The sequence below is a fragment of the Odontesthes bonariensis genome, chromosome 10 (assembly GCF_027942865.1).
Source record: "Odontesthes bonariensis isolate fOdoBon6 chromosome 10, fOdoBon6.hap1, whole genome shotgun sequence".
Lineage (NCBI taxonomy): Eukaryota > Metazoa > Chordata > Actinopteri > Atheriniformes > Atherinopsidae > Odontesthes > Odontesthes bonariensis.
In genome coordinates, this window is record NC_134515.1 from 32,579,241 (window position 1) to 32,599,603 (window position 20,363).

Sequence of the window (20,363 nt, forward strand, 5' to 3'; positions counted from 1 at the left end):
GCTCGCCTCCAGGCTAGTCCCTCCAGGCCAGTGCTCAGCGGCAGGCCTCCCACTTGGACTCAGAGCGCAGGGATGTGCCCAGGGCCAGGACCAGCAGCACTCAATCACCCAGACAGCGACATCCTTTCGCCATCACCATCAGAGAGGCCCCTTTGGGGTGGTGAGAGGGGGAGGGTGGAGGGAGATATTTATGGGAAGTGCACAGGCACACACACATACACACACACCCATACAACTGCGATTCCGTTGATATACTGTCGACTGGACTGTGGGATGGAGCCATATAGTTCATCTCCTCCTCATTTTTAGCCCCTAACCAGACCCCTGTAAGTGCTCCTCTGAGTTTTACCGCTTGGGTCTGATGCAGGGAGCAGGCAGCATACATCACACTGTATGCAAACCTATCAGTTTGATATGAAGGCGGGGTCAGAAGATATTAATGGATCTCAGTATCGAAGATTGTTTTGTGTGAAAATGTTTACCAAATGGCTAAAATAAGATGCAGCAGGGGGGAAAAAAGATCTTTGAATGAGTTGCAGTATTTGGATACTATTTGTTACAACAGACACTTTTGAGCGAAGACCAACATGATCAGCCACATATGTTTACCTAAGAGGTGTATGTTAATGCCTCTTTACCTTTGATTTCAGAGCCAAATAATTACAAAGGAAGCCATATAAAACCCTGTGGCAGATTAGGGAAGTGAGTTGGAAATGGGTTCAAATTGTTGTTCTGAAGTAAAGAGGCTACTTTGAACCACAAGGGGTTTCTTTCCTCAGGCAGGCCAGGGGATTAAAAGAAGCTATAAAAGGTCTCTAATGGCATCAGTAATGTCTTGCTGCCATTAAAAACGGTGAGAAAAACATCTGCTTTGCATTTTTCACTCCCCTGCTACACATTTGTCTTTCAAAGTATCTGAGAGAGTGCCATGGTTTCAGTGTGCTCATATTTCCTCAGAATAAGGTTATTTTACTGACTTCATCCGATGAGTGTTTGCGTTAAATCAGGATTGTGTTTTCAAATGCCAAAACAATGGCAAACTCACAGAGGTCAGAAGTTGTGAAATGGCACATTTTCTACATGTTGTATACATTTGACCTCAGCATAACTGTCTAAGTTTAATTCCAACAGGCAGCATTTTTGTTATGTTTCAGAGGTGTTATGTTTAACTTCTGTCCAAAGACAAATTTTAAATTCACACCCAGATCACATAAAAAAAAAAGGCAGCTAAGAGTAAACACCTTGATTGCTTTATGGCTAGCTCTAGCCTCTAACCATTAGCGGTGCCCTGTATCCTCCTACCCTGGTCTTCTGGGAAGCTGAGGCCCTGCAGTAATCTTTTCTCTTCCAGCCCCTTAATAAACCATAGCCGGCTTCATTAACTTCCCCTCACAGAGTGATTGATCGGTGCCAGTCACAGAAACCCCATCCTCTCTCTGCCCACCTCTCTATAACCAACTAAATACAGCACTTCCTCTTTTTTTCCAGCCAGCAACCACCCATCCCACGATTAAAGGGGAGTATTCAGTGTGAGCCAAAGAGGGAGTGGCATCAGCTGTGGATGGCAATGCAACAGTGTTCCTTTTGTTCAAAAGGCTGGGTCAAAATCAATTTATGGGATTCACTATACTGGGCTCAGTATATTAGATTCTTACAGGTTCAGATTCTGCCTGCAACACATTAAATAAAAGAAGCAGAAAAAGATTTCAACAATGAGCTGTTCATATTACACTTAGAAAATATATTAAGAATGCCGAAAAAAATGTAAATAGGATTAGAGGTGCAATTTATACACGGAATGAGTCATTATTTTCCTGCTGTTAAACAAGTCTCATTAAGTTGCATTCACTGTGCTTCTGTTTCACTCATTTCAAGTGGTAATTGAACTGAAAATGAAATACATTCGACTGAAAAAGTTTGACATCCATAAATTACTCATTAGATAATACCTGAGGAGCAAACAAGCAAAATGAGACCTTAATAGCAACATAAGAAACTGCACATGAATACAAATCCAGAGTGAATCACCCATGTCATAAAAAGCACCGCATAGAACCTGCAGCTAGCCACTACACAAGAGTCATTTACAAACAATGCAACATACTGTATATTGAGGATGCCACTAAATGTAAATTTAAAATCCTAAAAGGGAGAAGAAAAACATGTGAGCTTGAGTGAGTAATGCAGCATTATTGTAATAATGACATATCATCTCCCTGTCCTCATTTAGGTGCTGGACTCTTTTTGCTTTAATAACGCTTACAATGGCTGTGCTTTGTGATTCTTCACTGCTCCACAGTGGAGGAATAGAGAGATACAGAGGTGGTAGATGCTGCTCAGCTGCAGTGATAAAGTCAGTAATATCACCATCTCGCCCTCCTCTCCCAAGAATTGCCATAAACCTATTTCGAAAATTGCACCCATATATTCAGTGAAGACAGTTAGCTCATCCCGGTGACAGTGCAAACTTTTAGGCTGAATTACGCCAAAGTCATTCAGAGGGGTTTATAAAGCAGGGTCAATAACTCAAAGACCCAAATCTGAGACAGGCCAGCCCGCTGTCTCTTTCTCTCCACTACAGGCAGCTGGTGTGCTGCCACAGAGCAGCCTGCTGCTATTTCTCAGGACACAAGATGGTGCCCAGTCACACTACTACACGGTAACACTGGAAACTGAAACTTCAGTACAAGCACACACAAAAACACTAAACGTGAAATACTCGACGACTCACCGCAAATACCAACTTAAACCTCTGACAGATTGAGGTTGCAACTAATCTGCTAAACATTATCTCGATTAATTGAGGAGTCTTTTCATGAGCACGATGCATAATAGACTAATTGTGTAAGGAAATACAGGACCTTTTTCTCTATTAAAACAGCCTGAGTCGTATGTGCCTTCCTTTTTCCATGCGACACAAATGAGCAACGACTAACTTTGCTCTTTAACTCGTCTTAAAAAGTGCTGCAACTCAGTGCTGACAAACACAGATGATGCAGACAAACATATCTCTCTTTATAAAAGACATCTCCCTCCACCAAAAACCTCGGCTTTATCGCCACTGTACTGCAACACAAAAACATGACGCCATTTTGCACCATCTTAGGCTCAAAACACATTTCATCCTGACACTTATCTGCAATTAGCCATGTTAGATGTTTGTCATGTGCAAACACTTAGCAGAATTTGACATTCATTTGATGATAATGAGCTTTTCTGAGGGGATTTTTTTTTCCTTTTTTTTTGCTTGTAGGATGTTGCAATGCAAACGCATGACTATTCACAGAAAAACATTTGTTACTCAAGGACAGAATAAATTGGTATAATTTATTGTTAAATCCAACGCTTTACATTTTCCTAAGTGGGACAGAGCAGACTGTTCCTTTAAACACTGAGCTTTTCACTGGGACTTTTTGCCCCACAGTCTGAAGGGTGATATCACCTACAGCTGTTTACAATTAGCTGAATTGTGTCCCGTAACAGTGCTTAAGTTTTACTCACCCTCTTTAAAACCTGTATTTTCCAGATGGCCTGACATGAAGTTCCCTAACATAACAGTCCAATGCAACTTGACCTCCAGAGCCCAACATTTTATCAATTTAAAGAAAAGCCTTTAAAAAAGGTAATAAGATCAAATTATTGAAAAAAAGAACTTTTTTTTTTGCAAGATTAACACCACAGTTACAACTGTGACTACCAGTCATCCTCTCCAGCTACATGATGACCTTCATTTTCAGAAACTGCATTACATAAATGTATAGGGGTTCTGGTAACCACCCAAAACGTAACCTTCACTCATGGTTAAAGAGGCGCAGTCTGCTATACACAAACTACTTTGCTGCACAAGTCAGCAAGAAAAGTGTGTTTAGGCCAGAGTAATACATGCCCACACTCTCTGTATAGAGTTTAAGCCACGCAATAAAAGAAACTGAAGTCTATCAGACACCCACAGCCACAAGCTATTTTGCATCTTGCAGACGTCAGATGACAGACAGTTGCATTAATAGCCACGTGCTTACAGTACAGAAGGATAATTCTGTTATCACATGTGGCCCAGATTCAGTGCCAAACAAAAGAGACCAACTTCTGAGCGTTTTAAATCCAGTGGTGAAAACTATGAAGTGGCATCTTTGAGGGTGAACTGTCAGAGTGATGATGTGAGACAAGACGGTGAATATCTGATGCAAAGTTTTCCAGATCACCACTTCAGAGGGTTTTCAGATTTCAGCATTCAATTTTGGAATGACCGAAAAATTGTCCATACAGCGTAAAGTGATAAATAGTGCAATGCAGTGGAATTCCTCAGTTTGGTTCTTTTTCTGTGATCTGTTATTAGGGGAAAAGCTTCTCACTTCTTGTTTAAAGCAAAACGTAATATAATTTCTAAATAAGTGATTCTGTGCTTCACTGCTAAATAAACAGAACCAAACCTCATCTTCCAGGTGGAAGTATAAACTCCATGAATGGTGTGTCATAAACAATGATCAGTGTGGGATGTTTCCTAACTGTATACACTTACTATGCGCCTGTCAGGCAGGAGAGCATTCCAGTATGTGGAGCAACACCGCTCTTTATCCCGTCAGAGGTGGAGATGATCCTCTCTCACAGTGGGGCCTTTCCTTTGTGTACATGTGTGTTTAGTGTTGTCTCGGCAACAGAGTGCGCGCTCTTTCATTGGGCCAATTGTCCCCTCCCTGAGAACTGTTGTGCAAAGCGAAGGGCAGGATCCTGCTAGCGGAGCTAATAGTCTACCTGAGGTTTAGTTAAGTAGGCACATGTGTGTGTAGAGTATATGTGGCATCATCAAAGCATGCCAATAATTACAGAGTTGGGTTATTACTGTACATGACTGTTATTTTCATTAACATTCATTTCCCGTCTCCGGTAAGAGTAAATACCCACCCACTAGTGTAATCACAGGTTTATTTCAAACCAATGCAGCTCCCTAATATCATCAAGCCCTGATGACTTGACAGTGGATGAGGTATTTATTTTATGAGAAGCAGACATCTAGAAAGGCAGTGGTATCACTTTGCAGGAATTACTTTAACAATGAGTCAGAATCATCACTGAAAAGATTACCACACGATACTAAATAACCATCCCCTTGAAAAATCCAACGTTATTGTATTATTTCACCATTAACCCTTTTTTCGACATGGCATTATACTAATAACACGGAGCTGGTCATGTCCAAATGGGAGCGTGTTTGCAGGTCTTTGCAGATTTACGTCGCATTGAAATGCAGGCAACCTTGGCAGGAAATAAGAGATGGGAAAACAGCCAGCCTTTCATCATTTTCCCTAAATCAGAGGAGGAAATGAATATGGATGCCCTCAGGCGTGAGGGGAAGGAAATTCAGGGGCTGATGAGGTCCCCAAAGGATGTGTCTGGACAGTGCCGGAACTTTTCAGTTGGGTCGCTGCCAGGGCGACCACATAGCATGTAGGGAACACTTGTAAACACAACACTAACACAAGCAAAAAAAAAAGATTAGAAAAACCATCTAACTGAAAGGACATATAAATACAAAAGAATGTACACATAGATGCATGTCCACATGCTCCCAGGAATAATCAATAAATTACCACCTCAGAGTGATGTTTTTTTAAGGGTGTATGTACTTCATCAGTTTAAATTTTGATGTTTCAACTAGACAGTCCAATGGTAGCTATATTAAAGCACATAGAAATTCCTTCACACACACTAGAGTGCCACCTTCGGTCAGAAATCTCAGAATGACGGGATAAATTCTGTTATCGCACACTGTAAATACTCAAATGGCACACCAGCAAGTGCTACTTGCCTCACTGTGGCGTGTGAGAATGTGGCAGGCAAGGCTTAAGAAAAATAAAACTGGTTAGATACACTGAGCCAGCAGCTGAAGATGATCGCCGAGGCTGGAGAGTCACCCCCTGAAAGTCTGGTGCAACTGATCCCCCACATCAAGAACTAATTCACTGAGGAAGAGGGGGATGCCTGGTTTGGGATTATAGCAGGATTCACAACTGGAAAGCACAAGCAGCAGCTTTAAAGAAAAAAGAAAAACCACATTCCAAAAGACGGAAGTGCATAAGATTAAGGTATTTAGGACTTAGATGAAGCCATAAGGTAACAATGACTGGGGTCCGAGCAAGAAGGGAGTTCTCTTTAATAAGCCATTCCAAAGAATATTTAAAGAATGTCTGTGTTGGTCTCTAGGATTTAATTGAAGACTTCTAATGATGGACTGATTTACCAGATTTCTAAAAGCAAACAGATGAGCTCCTGCATAGATCCTCAATTGCAGTGATTCAGTCATTTGTCGCAAATAAAAAGATGAGCAGCAGAGATTTCAGTTTTCTGGTACATACAGGTGATCTTTTTTAAATCTAAAAGGTGAAATGTATAAAAAATGTTATTCAATGCCCACTTGAGTCAATTCCTATCGTATTCCATGGACCAATCAAACCATGCCCTTTGAATCCAAATTTCATACGAATCCAGGCCGTCTGCAATTTCTTTTTTACTTTTGGCTTTTCAGCGTCCCCTTGAGTTAAAATGCAATGAATTTTGATAAGTATAGAAGCGTGTCACAAATTTCAGGTCAATATCACAAACTATTAATGAGTTGCTGCAAATTATGTTGAGTGAAGACATTTAATAAAATTAGATTGACTTAAATATAAAAATATAATACATACATAACTTCCTTTATGGTCAAAAACAAAATATTGTAAATCTTAATACAATAGCAAACACTTTTTGCTGTAGTCTAGCCGTGGATGTACTTTTATGCATTTCATACACTGCAACATCTTTTTTGTTTGTTTGTTTGCTGAACAACAACATAAAACTGTTGGTTACTATAATTATAGTTGGCTATTTGAAGAGACCAACGTGTGGATGAATGTGTCAACCACAAATAATTCAAAAGTCAACTGACATGTTAACCGTTCGCCGGTAGCTAACAGTAATATTGGCCATTAGCACAGAACAGGTGCGATCTCTTTTACCGATGGTGGCTTTTACTGATGTTTGTTGGAAAATCTTCTTGACCAGTACCATTCATCTGGTTTTAGTATTTCTTCGATGTTATCATTTTTATTGTTTTCATCGAGACTTACCAATTCTGTGCCAATTTAGGTAAAACGAAGATCAGTGCATAGCTGACGAGAAAAGGAGGCAGGACATGATCTGATATGTTTGTGGGATTCTAATAAATCAGATAAGATAATTTCACATTTTACTCTCATATAAACCAGTTCTCTAAACAAGTTAAAACCACCAGTGTAAAAGTGATGATTGAGTATATCTACTTGCATTATTTTAAGATCCATCACTTACCAGCTGCTGCACCGCTGTGTCCTGTGTGGGTCATTCTGTGTTAAAGTCAGGGCCTTTGGCTAAAGCAATGATCTGTGCGTGACCTCTGTTACATTTTAGGGATGACAGGGCCCCGGGCGACTGTTACCAGGGACACACAATACAGCACAGAGATGACTTGTCAGTCTCTGACATAGTGAGTGAAACAGAGAGCCCGAAGGACAGGTAGATATTCATACCGAGTGAGAGCTAAATATAACAAGAAGTACTTTAACAGAAGGACAAATGGCCGTACAGAGAGAGGAAGGGTATGCAAATTAACACATCAAACAATATTCGTATATGGCAGTTTAAGAGAGTTTAAACATGACAGTGCAGTGGTCTTAGGTGTGTCAGCTCTATATAAAAAGATTACAGATCTGGAAGTAATCACACAAATGTTTCAGGCTCTTCTAGACTTTAGTGCAGGGAGGGAGAGGCATGAAGACCCCGGACAAAATATCTTTAAGGCTCCCAATAGACTCTGTCTCTCACTGAATAGCTTTGTTGACTGCAACAACACTGACCTCCTACTGACACAGAGAAAATGACCACTTTCTACAATTTTAAAATAGCCTGGGGGGGCTAGCATGAGATACCACTACTGAAAATACAACAGACCATTGCTGACTCAATGTTTGTCAGGATATGGGAGGGGTGGAATTGCGTCCTTGACACCTTAAGCGGTCTTGGATTGAACGCAACTTATTTTGATAGTTAAATCTATATCAATGACATCTGGGAGGCAAACACACACGTTTTAAAACAAACGCCTATTCTTCAAAGAATTATGTGACATATTTTAAACAAGTATTGGGAATAAAAAAAATCAATTTGAGAAATAAAGCATGTAAAGAGTCAAATTTTGAGGGGCACTTGTGACAACAACCAGTTCTGGCCAAGTTTCCTGCCATGTGTACACCTGTATTATCATTATCAGACAAATGAAAAACAGCAGTACCACAACACTATTATTTTCTACACTCCCTGAGGTGCAATGCAGGCCTCTTAGATCCTTAAGCCGATCTGTCCACACACACACACTTGGCCTCACACACTAGAAGCCATAAAATATGACTGTAACATATCGTACTATTATAGTTTGCTTTCAGAGGCCTCCCTGTCACTCAGTTAATCTAAAGAATGCTGTTCTGGTTTACAAGTAACAGCTGAAAATCAAGCAGAGAAGCAGGGTCCCGTCTTGATAGACAGCATGACTTATGGCTGGCCTGGCTAGCAACCTCTTGAATGTCTGGGCTGAGATATATGATGAACAGGCAAACGTGGGAGGACACAGAGTCCCTGAAATTCTTGTAAAGGAGGGAGGGTGATGAATCTGCATCTGCTCTTAATGGTACAGCAAATGTGGACATACTGTAGTTATCACCAGTGAGGTTATGGGCATCATTATGTGTTTGGTAGAAATGTGTAACCTTGAAAAGATTAAAAAGGGAAGCAGAAGCATGTCAGCATTGGATTTTATTTAAGCTAAAAAACCCTGTGCCTACAGTGTTTCTGGAAAGTTGCTGCCAGCTGTACAGCTTGTACTTTCCTAAAAGCCTGACTTCAGCCGTTTCTCAATCAGTTGTGGGCTTAGAATCATGAAATCTGGGTGACGATGACATCACCCCAGACGCACATGAACCATGTGTGTGACATGTCAGAGCAGTTACTATTGGCAGTCTTTGGCATCGTGTTTGCTCTTAGTCAAGACACAGTTGGACCATAATTAGACATGCTGCTTCCTGTACAAAGACCTCCCTGTGTAATATTAATCATGTGAGGATAAAGTTGTAAATCCAACCTCTGTGGAAATTCCCCCTCTTTCATGTATTCTCAAAATGGAGAAAAGGGCTCTTTCTGTTACTGGCACAGAGCGTCAGTTTAATCGGATGTCAGCAGATGCAAGAAGCTTCCCAGGCATTTAAATCAGCGACTGATAAGGAATCTAATGTAAGGTTTTGTCCAAGGCCGTCAAAGAAAAGAAAACAAAAAGACAAAAATCAGATCATCGTGATAAGCGGAGTATCTACCACATGCCCTGCTGACCTGATCTTTGCTGTGTGAACTACTTTGCTATTATGATTTAGAAAAATATTATGGAGTAGATTTTATTGGGTATTTAGTGAAATTAGTTCATCTTCATGGAAAATCATTGCATATAAAATGCTGCAGAATAATATTTTTGGTTTCCCAGCATTCATTTTCTTCTCTAAATTAGACAATTCGTCATGCTCTCATTACAAAGACAGTCAATTTTGAACCAATTCCAAATGCCTCTAATTTCTAACTGAAATAATGTAAGATGCACATTTTTCATCTGCCTGACATCCACAGACTTTATTATTGTCTGAAAATGCCAGACTGTGGCTGAGTAAACACAAAGAAAAAGTCCTCATAATTCACACTCTTAGATGAAATTTACTGGAAGGTGATGCATTCTCCACACAATATATTAAAATCAAAGTCGAACTCAAAGCAATTTTTCATCCTCACGTGAATCAGTTGTGCTTTTTAATGTATAGCAGAGTCTGATCAGTTTTTCTATTTCATGCACACGCAATTGCTTCAGATAAACTTTAGGATGACTTGCAGATAGCACGACCAAAATTATTTTAAGTCGCTGCTAAGAGCACACACTCCGAGCCATAGGCTACAACACTGACATGTTGTGTGCTGCTCCTTAATCAAGTTGTAAGTACAACAGAATTATTCTACATTCATCACGGACACCTAAGCTGTCACTGCTGTTTAATGAGTATCAATTAAGCTGTTTCAACAGACTAGCTCAGCACATACTGGAGACACAAACAGGCAGCCACAGCTCTAAGGAGAAGGTTTTAACACAGAGCTGTACACAGCCTCAGATGTTATTTAGGAGCAGCAACAAAGAGAAAATCGGAGATCTTAATTAAGCATTTTCAGTTCATAGAAAATAAATATACATCATCTAAATCTAACCTGACTAAAACAACGGGATAACTTATCAAGTGGGAATTCACTCAGATATTTTTGCCTCTTCTAAAGGAAAAAAAACACATATAGCATGTAGTTATCATATCCTGTAGTTATTTGGCTAGTTATTCATTTGAAAATTAAAGGATCATTTTACAAGTAAATCTAGAGTATTTTTGGGAAATTTAAATACAGTATTCTAGTGTTTCACTCATCAACGCATCAAAATAGATAAAAAAAAATAAAACATGTTCCTGCAGAGCTTGCCTGATCATAAAAATAATCTATTAGTCCTTCAAGTCTATATTTTAGCTTCATCAAAACTGCACCTCAGAGTGTCATGGTGCTGAATAGTAATGCATTTAATAGAGTGCATGATTCACTGGACACCCTGCTATGGGGAAAACTAACTCTTTATTCCTGTCACTTAACATTCAATTTGACATTAAAACGAGTTTGTGTATAACAAAAATAATCAAATGAGCCATTCGGTATTCGAAAGCTCTCCAAACTAGAAAGCTGGAGTTTTCTACCCCTGAAATCAGCGTTCCTTTGGAGAGAAGTTAGCTAGAAGCACAGGAATCATTAACAACAAAACAGAACATCTAGACAGCTAACAGTGGTGGGATTCTAAATCAGTGCCACTAATATACGTTATAAGATCACTGTTGAACAACATGTGTCTAAAGCTATGCATAAGATGTCAATTAAAACGAAAAAAAATAAAAAACACTCAGTGTTGATAATTCATCTGAGAGTCTGACACATTCATTTAATTTATAAATTAAATACTCTGATTATACTGCTGAATATACAATTTTTATGTTTTTTTAAATTGCTGGCAGATTCTTATTTCTCTTATGGCATGCAGTGTATACAACAAACACATACAAGTCCTATTGTGCAATATTATAATCCAAACTACATTTTCAACGGTGTACAATTGCATGAAAATAAAAATTGTCACTTGTCACTATGCCCTTTCACCATATTGTACTATATTACAAGAGTAACCTTAACCAATACCAGAGTGGTATTGGGTGGCTTTCAATATCCCACACACTGGATATTTACATATGTTTACATGGATTTAATTATGGGACATTAAAAGTATATTTTAGTATGATTTCAACTCATTTTCTGACATCATGTTCAAATATTATTATGATTATGTAATGACATAATGATTTTGCAATGTAATATGATGTCATTTCAAATGCATTATTTTGCTTTGACTGGCTGATTAACTCATCTATTCACAATTGAGTTTTTACTGAAGACAAACAGGGACCCATTGCAAATCACTACAATCTTGATGGGCAGTAATAAGAGGTGTACGTTGGAGATGTGTTTTCTTTTTTTTCTTTTTTTTCTACCTGAGTGTGACTGAATTGCACAAAGTGTGAAAGCCTCTGTTTGACCCCTGAAGGAAGACAGACGACCACAGGCCACCAAGGTGAACGGAGCCCGTGGAACATTGACTTGATTCATCAAATTAGGTTCTATGTAATTGTACAGCATGATGACTCATAAAACATGTAGGCTATAAAGCTGTCAGGACGCCATCAGCCTTGTGCTAAATGAAGTTCCAAAGGGTGCAAGGTTCACAACTTCATACAGTGCTGGAGTAAAGTGTCCAGCAGCACTTCCTCTGGTCATCACCTCATCGTCTTTAGTAACCATGGTGATCAGAAAACTGAGACTGGTTGGCAGCAAATAATCTGAGTTTTATTTTTAATGCAGTAATCATAAAAGGGTGGTCCTATTGTTACTGTACCCACCTTCTTCCTTTGTTCAAGCAGTCCAAGTATTTCTTGAAATAATTACATGCATTTCCTGGCTTAGCTTAGGTAATATTTAGCATATAATAACACCAGCTATAAGGTGAAGCAGTACTTATAAATATGGCTTATCTACTGTAAAATGTGCCTCAAAGGAGACCTAATAAATAATTTTCTAAATCTCCAGAACACCTGATTGCAGATCCAGTGGACTGACCTCCGAGAGACTCAGAGCATGCAGTGTGAAGGCAGTTTACATTTGTAATTGTTACAGATCACGCCATTAGCACAATATTGTCATAGCTCCTGCTCCTGCATTCAGTAGCAGCTGAGGGTTAATTTGCATAATAAATCTTAATTGAAGCTCATTAAGGGTTTGATAAGAAGCAAATCAGGTACACCGCGGATAACTTAAGATTAATGTTTTCTCTATCTTCGAGTGCTCATATTTTGAAGGAAAATGTCACCTCTTTCATTACTCGACATTCAACATCATTGTTACAGTATGAGATATATACTGAATTTTAACTTTAAATCATGAACTTTCTATTTACAGTTTTGTACAAATGCTTTAATTTTCCGCCACATTGCTTTCTAATGAAGTCAGAACAGGAGCTTCAGCTGCTCTCCACCTTTAAAATCGGAGATGACTGGCTTTAAAAGATGCAAAGGACCTCTTTTTAACAAGGAAAAAAAAAAAAGCACGATATGGCAACTTCTTTCAAAAGCATCTCCAGTTAAGTTAACCCGATCCGGCTGTGATTGTTTCTGAGAACTTCAAAACCATATGGCCAACACGTATGCTCTCTGACTGACTACACATGTAGGTCAACTACTACAAGATGGATGTCCTCTCTTAAATCATCTCGACTTTGAATGGACACAAATTATATGTTGACAAAACTGCTTGGTATATAAATTACAAAGATATAAACAATAGTGAGAATGTTTATCATTACAATAATACAAAGCATATGGGTTGCAGTGAATTTTCCATAAACTAGGACGTACCATACCTGCTCTGTGAAATCAATAGCAGGCCCACAGTGCTACTGTATAAACTGTAAGCTCGCCTTGCATTCTTATCCTCTAAATCCACATAAATGAACAATCTAAGCTATAAAGTCTCCTCCCTGTTTTCCTCTGTAAATCGTTATATCTGTAGGGACCTGGACAAAACACCATAATGTAATTTCTTTTGTACTTGGAATGTCTGGCAGAAATAATGAGTTTTAGCCTCCTTGCAATAAACTCTCCCAATATTCTAGTTATTGTCAGACTTAATGAGGAAAAAAAAAAAGAAAAGAAAATAAAGCATAACATGAAATAGTCTCTTTTCTGCAGTGATGATCACATGGAAACATTATCCACATGAATCACCCCAACGGCATTTCAAATTGTGTCATTTGCCTGGAAACTAGTGCAGGTCTCAGAGGGAAGGCAAGGTGAATGAGCAGTCGCTGTAGAGAGGTGCAACGCTGCACAGGCACTTGCCTTGAGACCCATCATAACAGGCTGTTTTTTTTCTACACAGGAGAGCATAGCGCTAAGGAACGAGATCACTGCGCTGGAGGGCACAGGAGTCTTGGTTCTTATCACCTAGACAGCGCACCACCTTGTCTGCCTCACTTGCAAACAAAAGCTTTCACAAAGTACTACCTATCTAAACCTGTCACTTCTCTACTGTAACTACCGTGCCTGATAAAATGCAATGAGATCACACTAAAAAACATCTGACTTGACGGTAATCTTTCTTTGTAAAAGGTAGTCAGAGAACACAGAAAAAAAACTAGCAGGTGAGGAGAAAGTTATAAAGGGGTGTCTCTATGGGAGTTATGGAAACACTTTTTCAACATACAAGCTTTGTAACAGAACTAACTAAACTAAAATGAATTCGGACAGATTCAGAGCCAAAATAGACAAAATGCACATGATCACTAATGATAACAATTTTTAATTTTTCAGCGCAGGATGAGCTACAAAAGTTGTGAAGTGATGCTCTAACAAACTTAAAGCCATATTATTAGGAAATGCAGCTTTTCCCATTTGATTTACAGAAAATTAATAAAGTCCTAAAAGTAACAAAAAAAACCTCAACTCTATACTGAAACTATTCAAATCGCTACAATCACATTTTCCAAGGCCAAGAAGAAGATATGCCTGATCGTCTTTAAGCATTGTTTCTTTTGTCTGGTGTGCTACATGACTCACAACAGAAATTTTCAAAGGCCTGAAAATGGGTGAAATAATCATAGGTGAGGTAGCAGTGGTTTAGAAAGGCTAAAATTAAAAATGTGAGTATAAAAATAATCAACATCAGTGTGATCACAGTGTGATTACAAAAAGAAGATATAGGAGTTTCTTTTGTTTAAATGTGGACCTAAAAATTTAATAATGTAAGATAATGTAATCTCTATTTGATCTCGGCTCATAACAGTGGTCAAATAAATGTAAGCAAATCACAGAAATAATAAATGATGTTACAAAAGCTTTAGACAAAAGTGGAGTGAAGATGAAGCCAGAGCTAATCGGTACTTAAAAAATATAATTAGAAGCTCTTGTATTTTCCGCCGTTTTCCTCAAAGTTTTTGTCATTCAAAAGCGACTTCCTTTTTCTACCTCGACTGGATAAACAACATCTGCCTTGATCGTAGGATGTTTTCTGAACAAACCACTTAGGAGGAATTTCTGCTAGCCAATTCCCACAAGCTGCTGTCAGTCACTAGCTGGCACTGCAACACTTAATGCCTTTGTCTGTTCTCCAATTTATCTTGTTAACAGCAAATTGGGCTAACGGTTTGAAGCACAGAGCTATTGTAAAAAAACAAAAAAAAGAAAAAAGAAAAAACAGTGAGAGGAATACTCCCATGGCCGCAGAATAACATATGGCTCCCTTCACTCAAAAATGCATCTCCTGCACTTATAGGGCTGCATGTTTACACCATATATAAACCTGATACACAAATTCAATCCAGGAATCTGTAGCCTGATAGCCTCTGGCTTTGTGATGCCTTCTCAGTAATAAAGCAAAGGTTTAGTGCATCCAATTCTGGACCGGTGAGTAATTGGCATTTTAAATTACCATACAGAGCATGTTTGGAGAGGAAGTAAATCAGAGACAACTGGCCTTTACTAGTGTGTCTCATGTTAACAAATGTGCCTGTTAATAATACAATTCCTAAAGGAAATGCAAGAAAACTGAATGCAGAATCTGGTGAATAAATACTTGAGCTGGGAATTGCTTTCCTTTTTTTTTTTTTTAATACAACACCTTGCAAAACACAATTTCCACCAAGAGGGATACTGCATCTTTAAGAGCGCCACAAAAATGAAACCTATTCCTTTGCATCTTCCATGCTCTTATTTCAATACTCCTCTCTCCTTGTTCCCCCTCCACACATCATTAAACATATTATTATAACATGACTGTCAGCCTGCACCTCTCTTCCCTCCATTCTTGCTCTGCCAGGTAATCAATTTGTCGTCACTCTCTGTAACCCCAGTAAAGTCATCAAGTGAAATGAGTTACAGCTGCAAAGAGCCTTCAAGAATACAGGAGGAAAAAAAAAAAAAAAGAACGCAAGAAAAATGACAACACAGCCCAGGAATATTCCACCGCTTGATAGCACATCCCAGGTCTTGAAGATGAAATATTAATGCACAATTTGTTTATCTGCAGGCCCACATCTCTCCAGTGCCGAGCTGTTAATTTTCTATCGGCACAGACAACGGATCAGTCAGTCATGAACTCTTCACAGCCATTACCGGGAGACATTTTGATTAAGTATTCCTAATGTAGTGGATAGGAAAGAATGAAAACACTCTGCCTGCCAACTTTTGATTGACCATTAAGCCACTGATGAATGTGCCTGTCAAAGAGGAGACAATTACCTCAACAATGAAGAAACTCTTCTGGAAGGCTTATTTCTCTATAGGGCTGACACATTTACCAGAGTACAGGCGAGGCAGCTGAGAGCGTGTAAAGGGATCACTTAGGCATCTCCTCAAAAGTTCTCTGAATAAAACTGGGGGCATTGTTTCTAAGAAAAGGGGGCTTTTGTAGGCTGAAATGTGGGAAAAAATATTTATTGTGAGACTGTATGGCAATGAGCGCCTGCATATGTGTGTGTGTTTGTGTGTAAACTGAGAGTGTGCCGGGCAGATAAGGGTCTCAGTATCTTAAGCGGGTATAAAGAGACGCTATTATTGGCAGAGAACAATCGCCATCTGGTTGCTACATCCGCAACCGTAATAAAGACTGATAACTTCTCAACACACCACAACCAAGTGATTGCATCCTCAAATGCTGAAAAACCCTTGATCGCTATAGTTTTAATCCAGCAGCTCCATCATTATGAAGCAGTTGTTCAGAAACATTGTAATTTAAGATGACAAAAAACTAAGGCCGTGTTACCTTTGTGTGGTTGTGATTTTATGAGCGGAAGATGAACAATAAACAGACAATCGAGTTAGTGGGTTTTTGTTGAGAAATGCTCAGGTTCAGCAGCAAACTCTAACAATACAAACAATAAACGCTCACAAAACAGCTATAAAACCAACACATTGTAATGGATATAGGGCTCCTTTAAGATCAGATGATTAATCTTTTGCTTCAAGGGGTACAACACACAAACAGACTGCAGACAAGCAGGACGTAAACTACACTGTCCTGCACGAAAAGTAAAATGTGTGTGTTGTGGAGGTGTGTTTGTGGTGCCTCCCTTTCTCTGCCAACAGCATGGTTGGAGTGTGTGTGTGTGTCTAAGTGTGTGTGAGTGAGTGGAACCCATTCTCCATTTGTCCATAAGATTATGAAGAGTTCATACAGAGTTCATCTGCTACGATACACCAGAACTACATCTTTCAGCCCCTCTCTGCACTTCATGCGGGTCAAATCAAATGCAACAAGGGAGTTTTTTTTTCTTTCTTTTCTTTAAACTGTGAGGAAAGAAACTTTCTGATCAGTGAGAAAATAAATGCCTTGTGACAGGTCAGAGGATTATTGAGGGAGAACTACAGAGCTATGTTGCCTTTCTTTTTTCTTTGCATTATTAGTCATTCACTCATTCATTTTCCCACAAGTGCAGCTTATGATGCTGCAACTCTCCCCCTGCTGTTTTAGCATTAGACTTTTTCAAGCAATGGCACCCAAATTTGGGACTTGAGGACCCCGCTGGATCCCTTTGGTGGGCTTTAGAATGTCCCGCGACAAATCAGAATTTGTTGTAATTCAGTACAATGGCTATCTGCATCCATATCTTAATTTAGTAGGTTTACAGTTATATAACTCTGTTCTGAAGCTACTATAAAAAAAAAAAAAAAAATCTGTTCAGATGGAGCTCCTCGGGACACTAGAGGCAGGGGTCTAATTCGTATCTCCTCGAGGGTCCCACAGGATAAAAGTTTGAAAACAGAAACGCTGTGTTAAAACCAAACTACTCACTGAATCCCAACTAAAATAACCCACAAATGTCACACTGATAACAAAAAGGTTCTCTGTCGCTTACCCGCAGCCCGTTTGGGTGCTTGCTGTTTCCTCCGTGGCATTTTTCTTTCTTTCTTTCTTTCTTTTTGGAGTCGCAGTTCACAACTGTGCCCAGGTGAAATCTGAATGCGGTCTACGATAGTCCATGCATACAGAGAGAGTGTGTGTGAGTCTTTATTTTGCCTGTCCGAGTTGTTCTCTCTCACTGTATTAAAAAGAATCCAATCAGGAATCGTTTTCAAAGCGACAAACAAATGTTCAATCTGGCTTTCTTCTTTCACCTTCTTCTTCTTCCTCCTCCGGGCTGCGAATCGTCTCTTTTCACCATCCGTTTTCGTCCATCAGCGCCACATATGTTGATCGACGTGTGTCAGTCAGTCCCGCGGGCAGTTTTTGATGGATAAAATGTGCGGGGAATGCGCGTAAAAAGCGTTTGGTAGTGGTACGGTATATTACGCACGGTGCAGGCGAGGGGAGAGGCGATGCCAGCAGACATCGATTCATAGAACAAACTGAACATTAAAAACTCCTCCCTCCTCGCCTGGACTTGATGATGGCAGCGAGACATTTGTTACACTAGATAACCATGAGTTTATTAAAGGCACAGAGGCCAGAGAAAGACACAGGAGCACAGACGGCTGCTTTCTATCACTTTCTGCTTGCTGGCTTTTCAGGCAGTTCTTGTTGCAACAACTTCTGCTTTACTTGCTGGATTAAAGACAAGTTCGTAAGATTTTCAACAGATATGAATGAAGTACTTGTAGTGCCACAAGCTTTGTTTGCCTAAAATTGAATTCAATGCCTTATGTAGGGTTACACCAACTTATTCCAACATGTTAACTGTTGAAAATCTGTCCATTAATTATCTGGAGCATAAGGATAGGGTGATAAAGTTTTCACTGTTGACTCACTGAATACAGTTTCGGTGGCCTGAAACTACTTTCAAATTCTATGAGCATGATTACAGATGTGTTGTCTCACTTTTCCGCAATCTGTGGAAATATACCATGTGTGGTCCTTCAAATATATTAGAATTACGAATTCGGATCAGAAATAATTACAGTACAAACATTTAGGATACTTTCGTAAACCTTTCAGGAAACTATACAATCAAATATTAATGTCCAGATCACATCTCTTTGCTTTAGCGTTCTTGTTTACTTGATTGGCATACAATGGCAAACAGGAGTACAAGTCTGCATACCTCTTTCAAAGCTAAATTTTAAGACTGCGTACAGAAAATCTACATTTCACCAGTAGCATAAAATGGGAATGTGCAGGAAAATTACCAACAATTTTGCTTAAGTTCAGTACTTGGTTGCTTAAAACCAATGAATAATAATCAATTAATACCCTAAAGGAAGTTATCTTGTTGTAGTATAGATTGTTCAAATATAAAGCTCTCCATGAATGCATTGGGCTTTTTTGTTTGTAGCCTAGTAACAGCTGAGCTGATAATGTCACCTGCAGTGTCATAGGGTTAATGCAGGTGAACTCTCTCAATAGACAGCATGGACTGAAACTCTTAAGTTACTTTTCAGTATCCAGTAACATTGCAACATAACTAATATGTTCCTAAAGCCATATATCGGTATAACATGCGATAATGCATTCCTTAATTCCCAACTCTGTCTTCATCATTTGGTTTGTTTTATTTGGCTGTGATCTCACATTCCTCATGATGATCAAGGGAAGAAATGGTGTAAACTTCCTCCTCCTTTTTCTCCATGCTCCTCCCGCCCTACATTCTAGATGTCTCCTCTTAAATTTGTCTAGATTTTGGATCTCTTTCTAGACATTACTTGGGCTTTAGAAAGGTCAATCTGCATCTCAGACATGTAAACACTTCTACAATTGGCATGGTTATTCATCATAACAGATGTGAAAGTGTTACATTCACTTGAATAAATCCATCAAGCAGCACAGCGTTCAAACAAACATAATATTTCCTTTTCCAAAATAGATGTTTTAACAGAAAAAATCTTTCTGAAAAAAATCTTAAGAAAGAAAAGACACAATATGTTAAAGGGATTTTGCAAAAGACTGCCACTAGTTTTGGCACTATTCTAGAATACATTACATTTGATAAATCAGTAAAATCTACAAAAAGGTTAAAAAAAAAAATGCTCATGTTAATGTCTTCAAATTGCTTTTTTTTTCCTTGACTAAAACTTAAGAAATTACAATAAATAATTTAGTTTTCCATTTTAGAAAGAAAAGCAGAAGATCATCAAGACAATAGAGAAAAATAATTACAGCATTTTATTTCTGGTCTTACAGGAAATAGTGTATCTGTACATGTAATACACACTTTTCAGAGAGAAAATCTCTTACTTTTGAACTCAATGTATGTTTTTAACTTGTTCTACTTTCAAAATGACACTTTTATAGAACAAATTTCAAACAATAACCTGTATCTTGGTTATCACACTGTGCAGACGAAAGCTTATGGTTCTCTTTAAAAGCTTCTCATGAGCTAATCAAATATGAAACTGAAGTGATGGATGACTTCATTTCAGAGAGACAACACCCCTTAAAGATCCATGCTCGCCCGCATTACAAATGGCTTCCTGATAATATTCCATCACCCTATTTTATGTCTGTCACTCATTTTCCAAATGATACCAGAGACCTCCTGTGAACTCCACCTGAACCTGTGCGATCAATCACTGCTCGGCTCAAGCTTGAGTCTTACCCGTCTGACAGCTCTTAACACCCTGTGTATACACAAAGCAACTGCGCATTGTGACAGCCGTTACACCAGTGCCCACCAGCGCCTCACCTTATCTCTCCCAGAA

At 39.0% G+C, this 20,363-nt stretch overlaps 1 protein-coding gene across 1 annotated transcript in view; it reads right to left on the reverse strand.

Moving 5' to 3' along the window:
* The window catches only part of tshz2 (teashirt zinc finger homeobox 2), a 37,017-nt gene extending 18,906 nt beyond the window's left edge, over positions 1 to 18,111 (reverse strand). Inside the window, exon 1 of the mRNA XM_075475309.1 lies at positions 17,588 to 18,111. Within this exon, the coding sequence (XP_075331424.1) occupies positions 17,588 to 17,627 (40 nt within the window). The 5' untranslated portion in view covers positions 17,628 to 18,111. The remainder of the gene's footprint in view (positions 1 to 17,587) is intronic.
* Between the last annotated feature and the right edge of the window lie 2,252 nt (positions 18,112 to 20,363).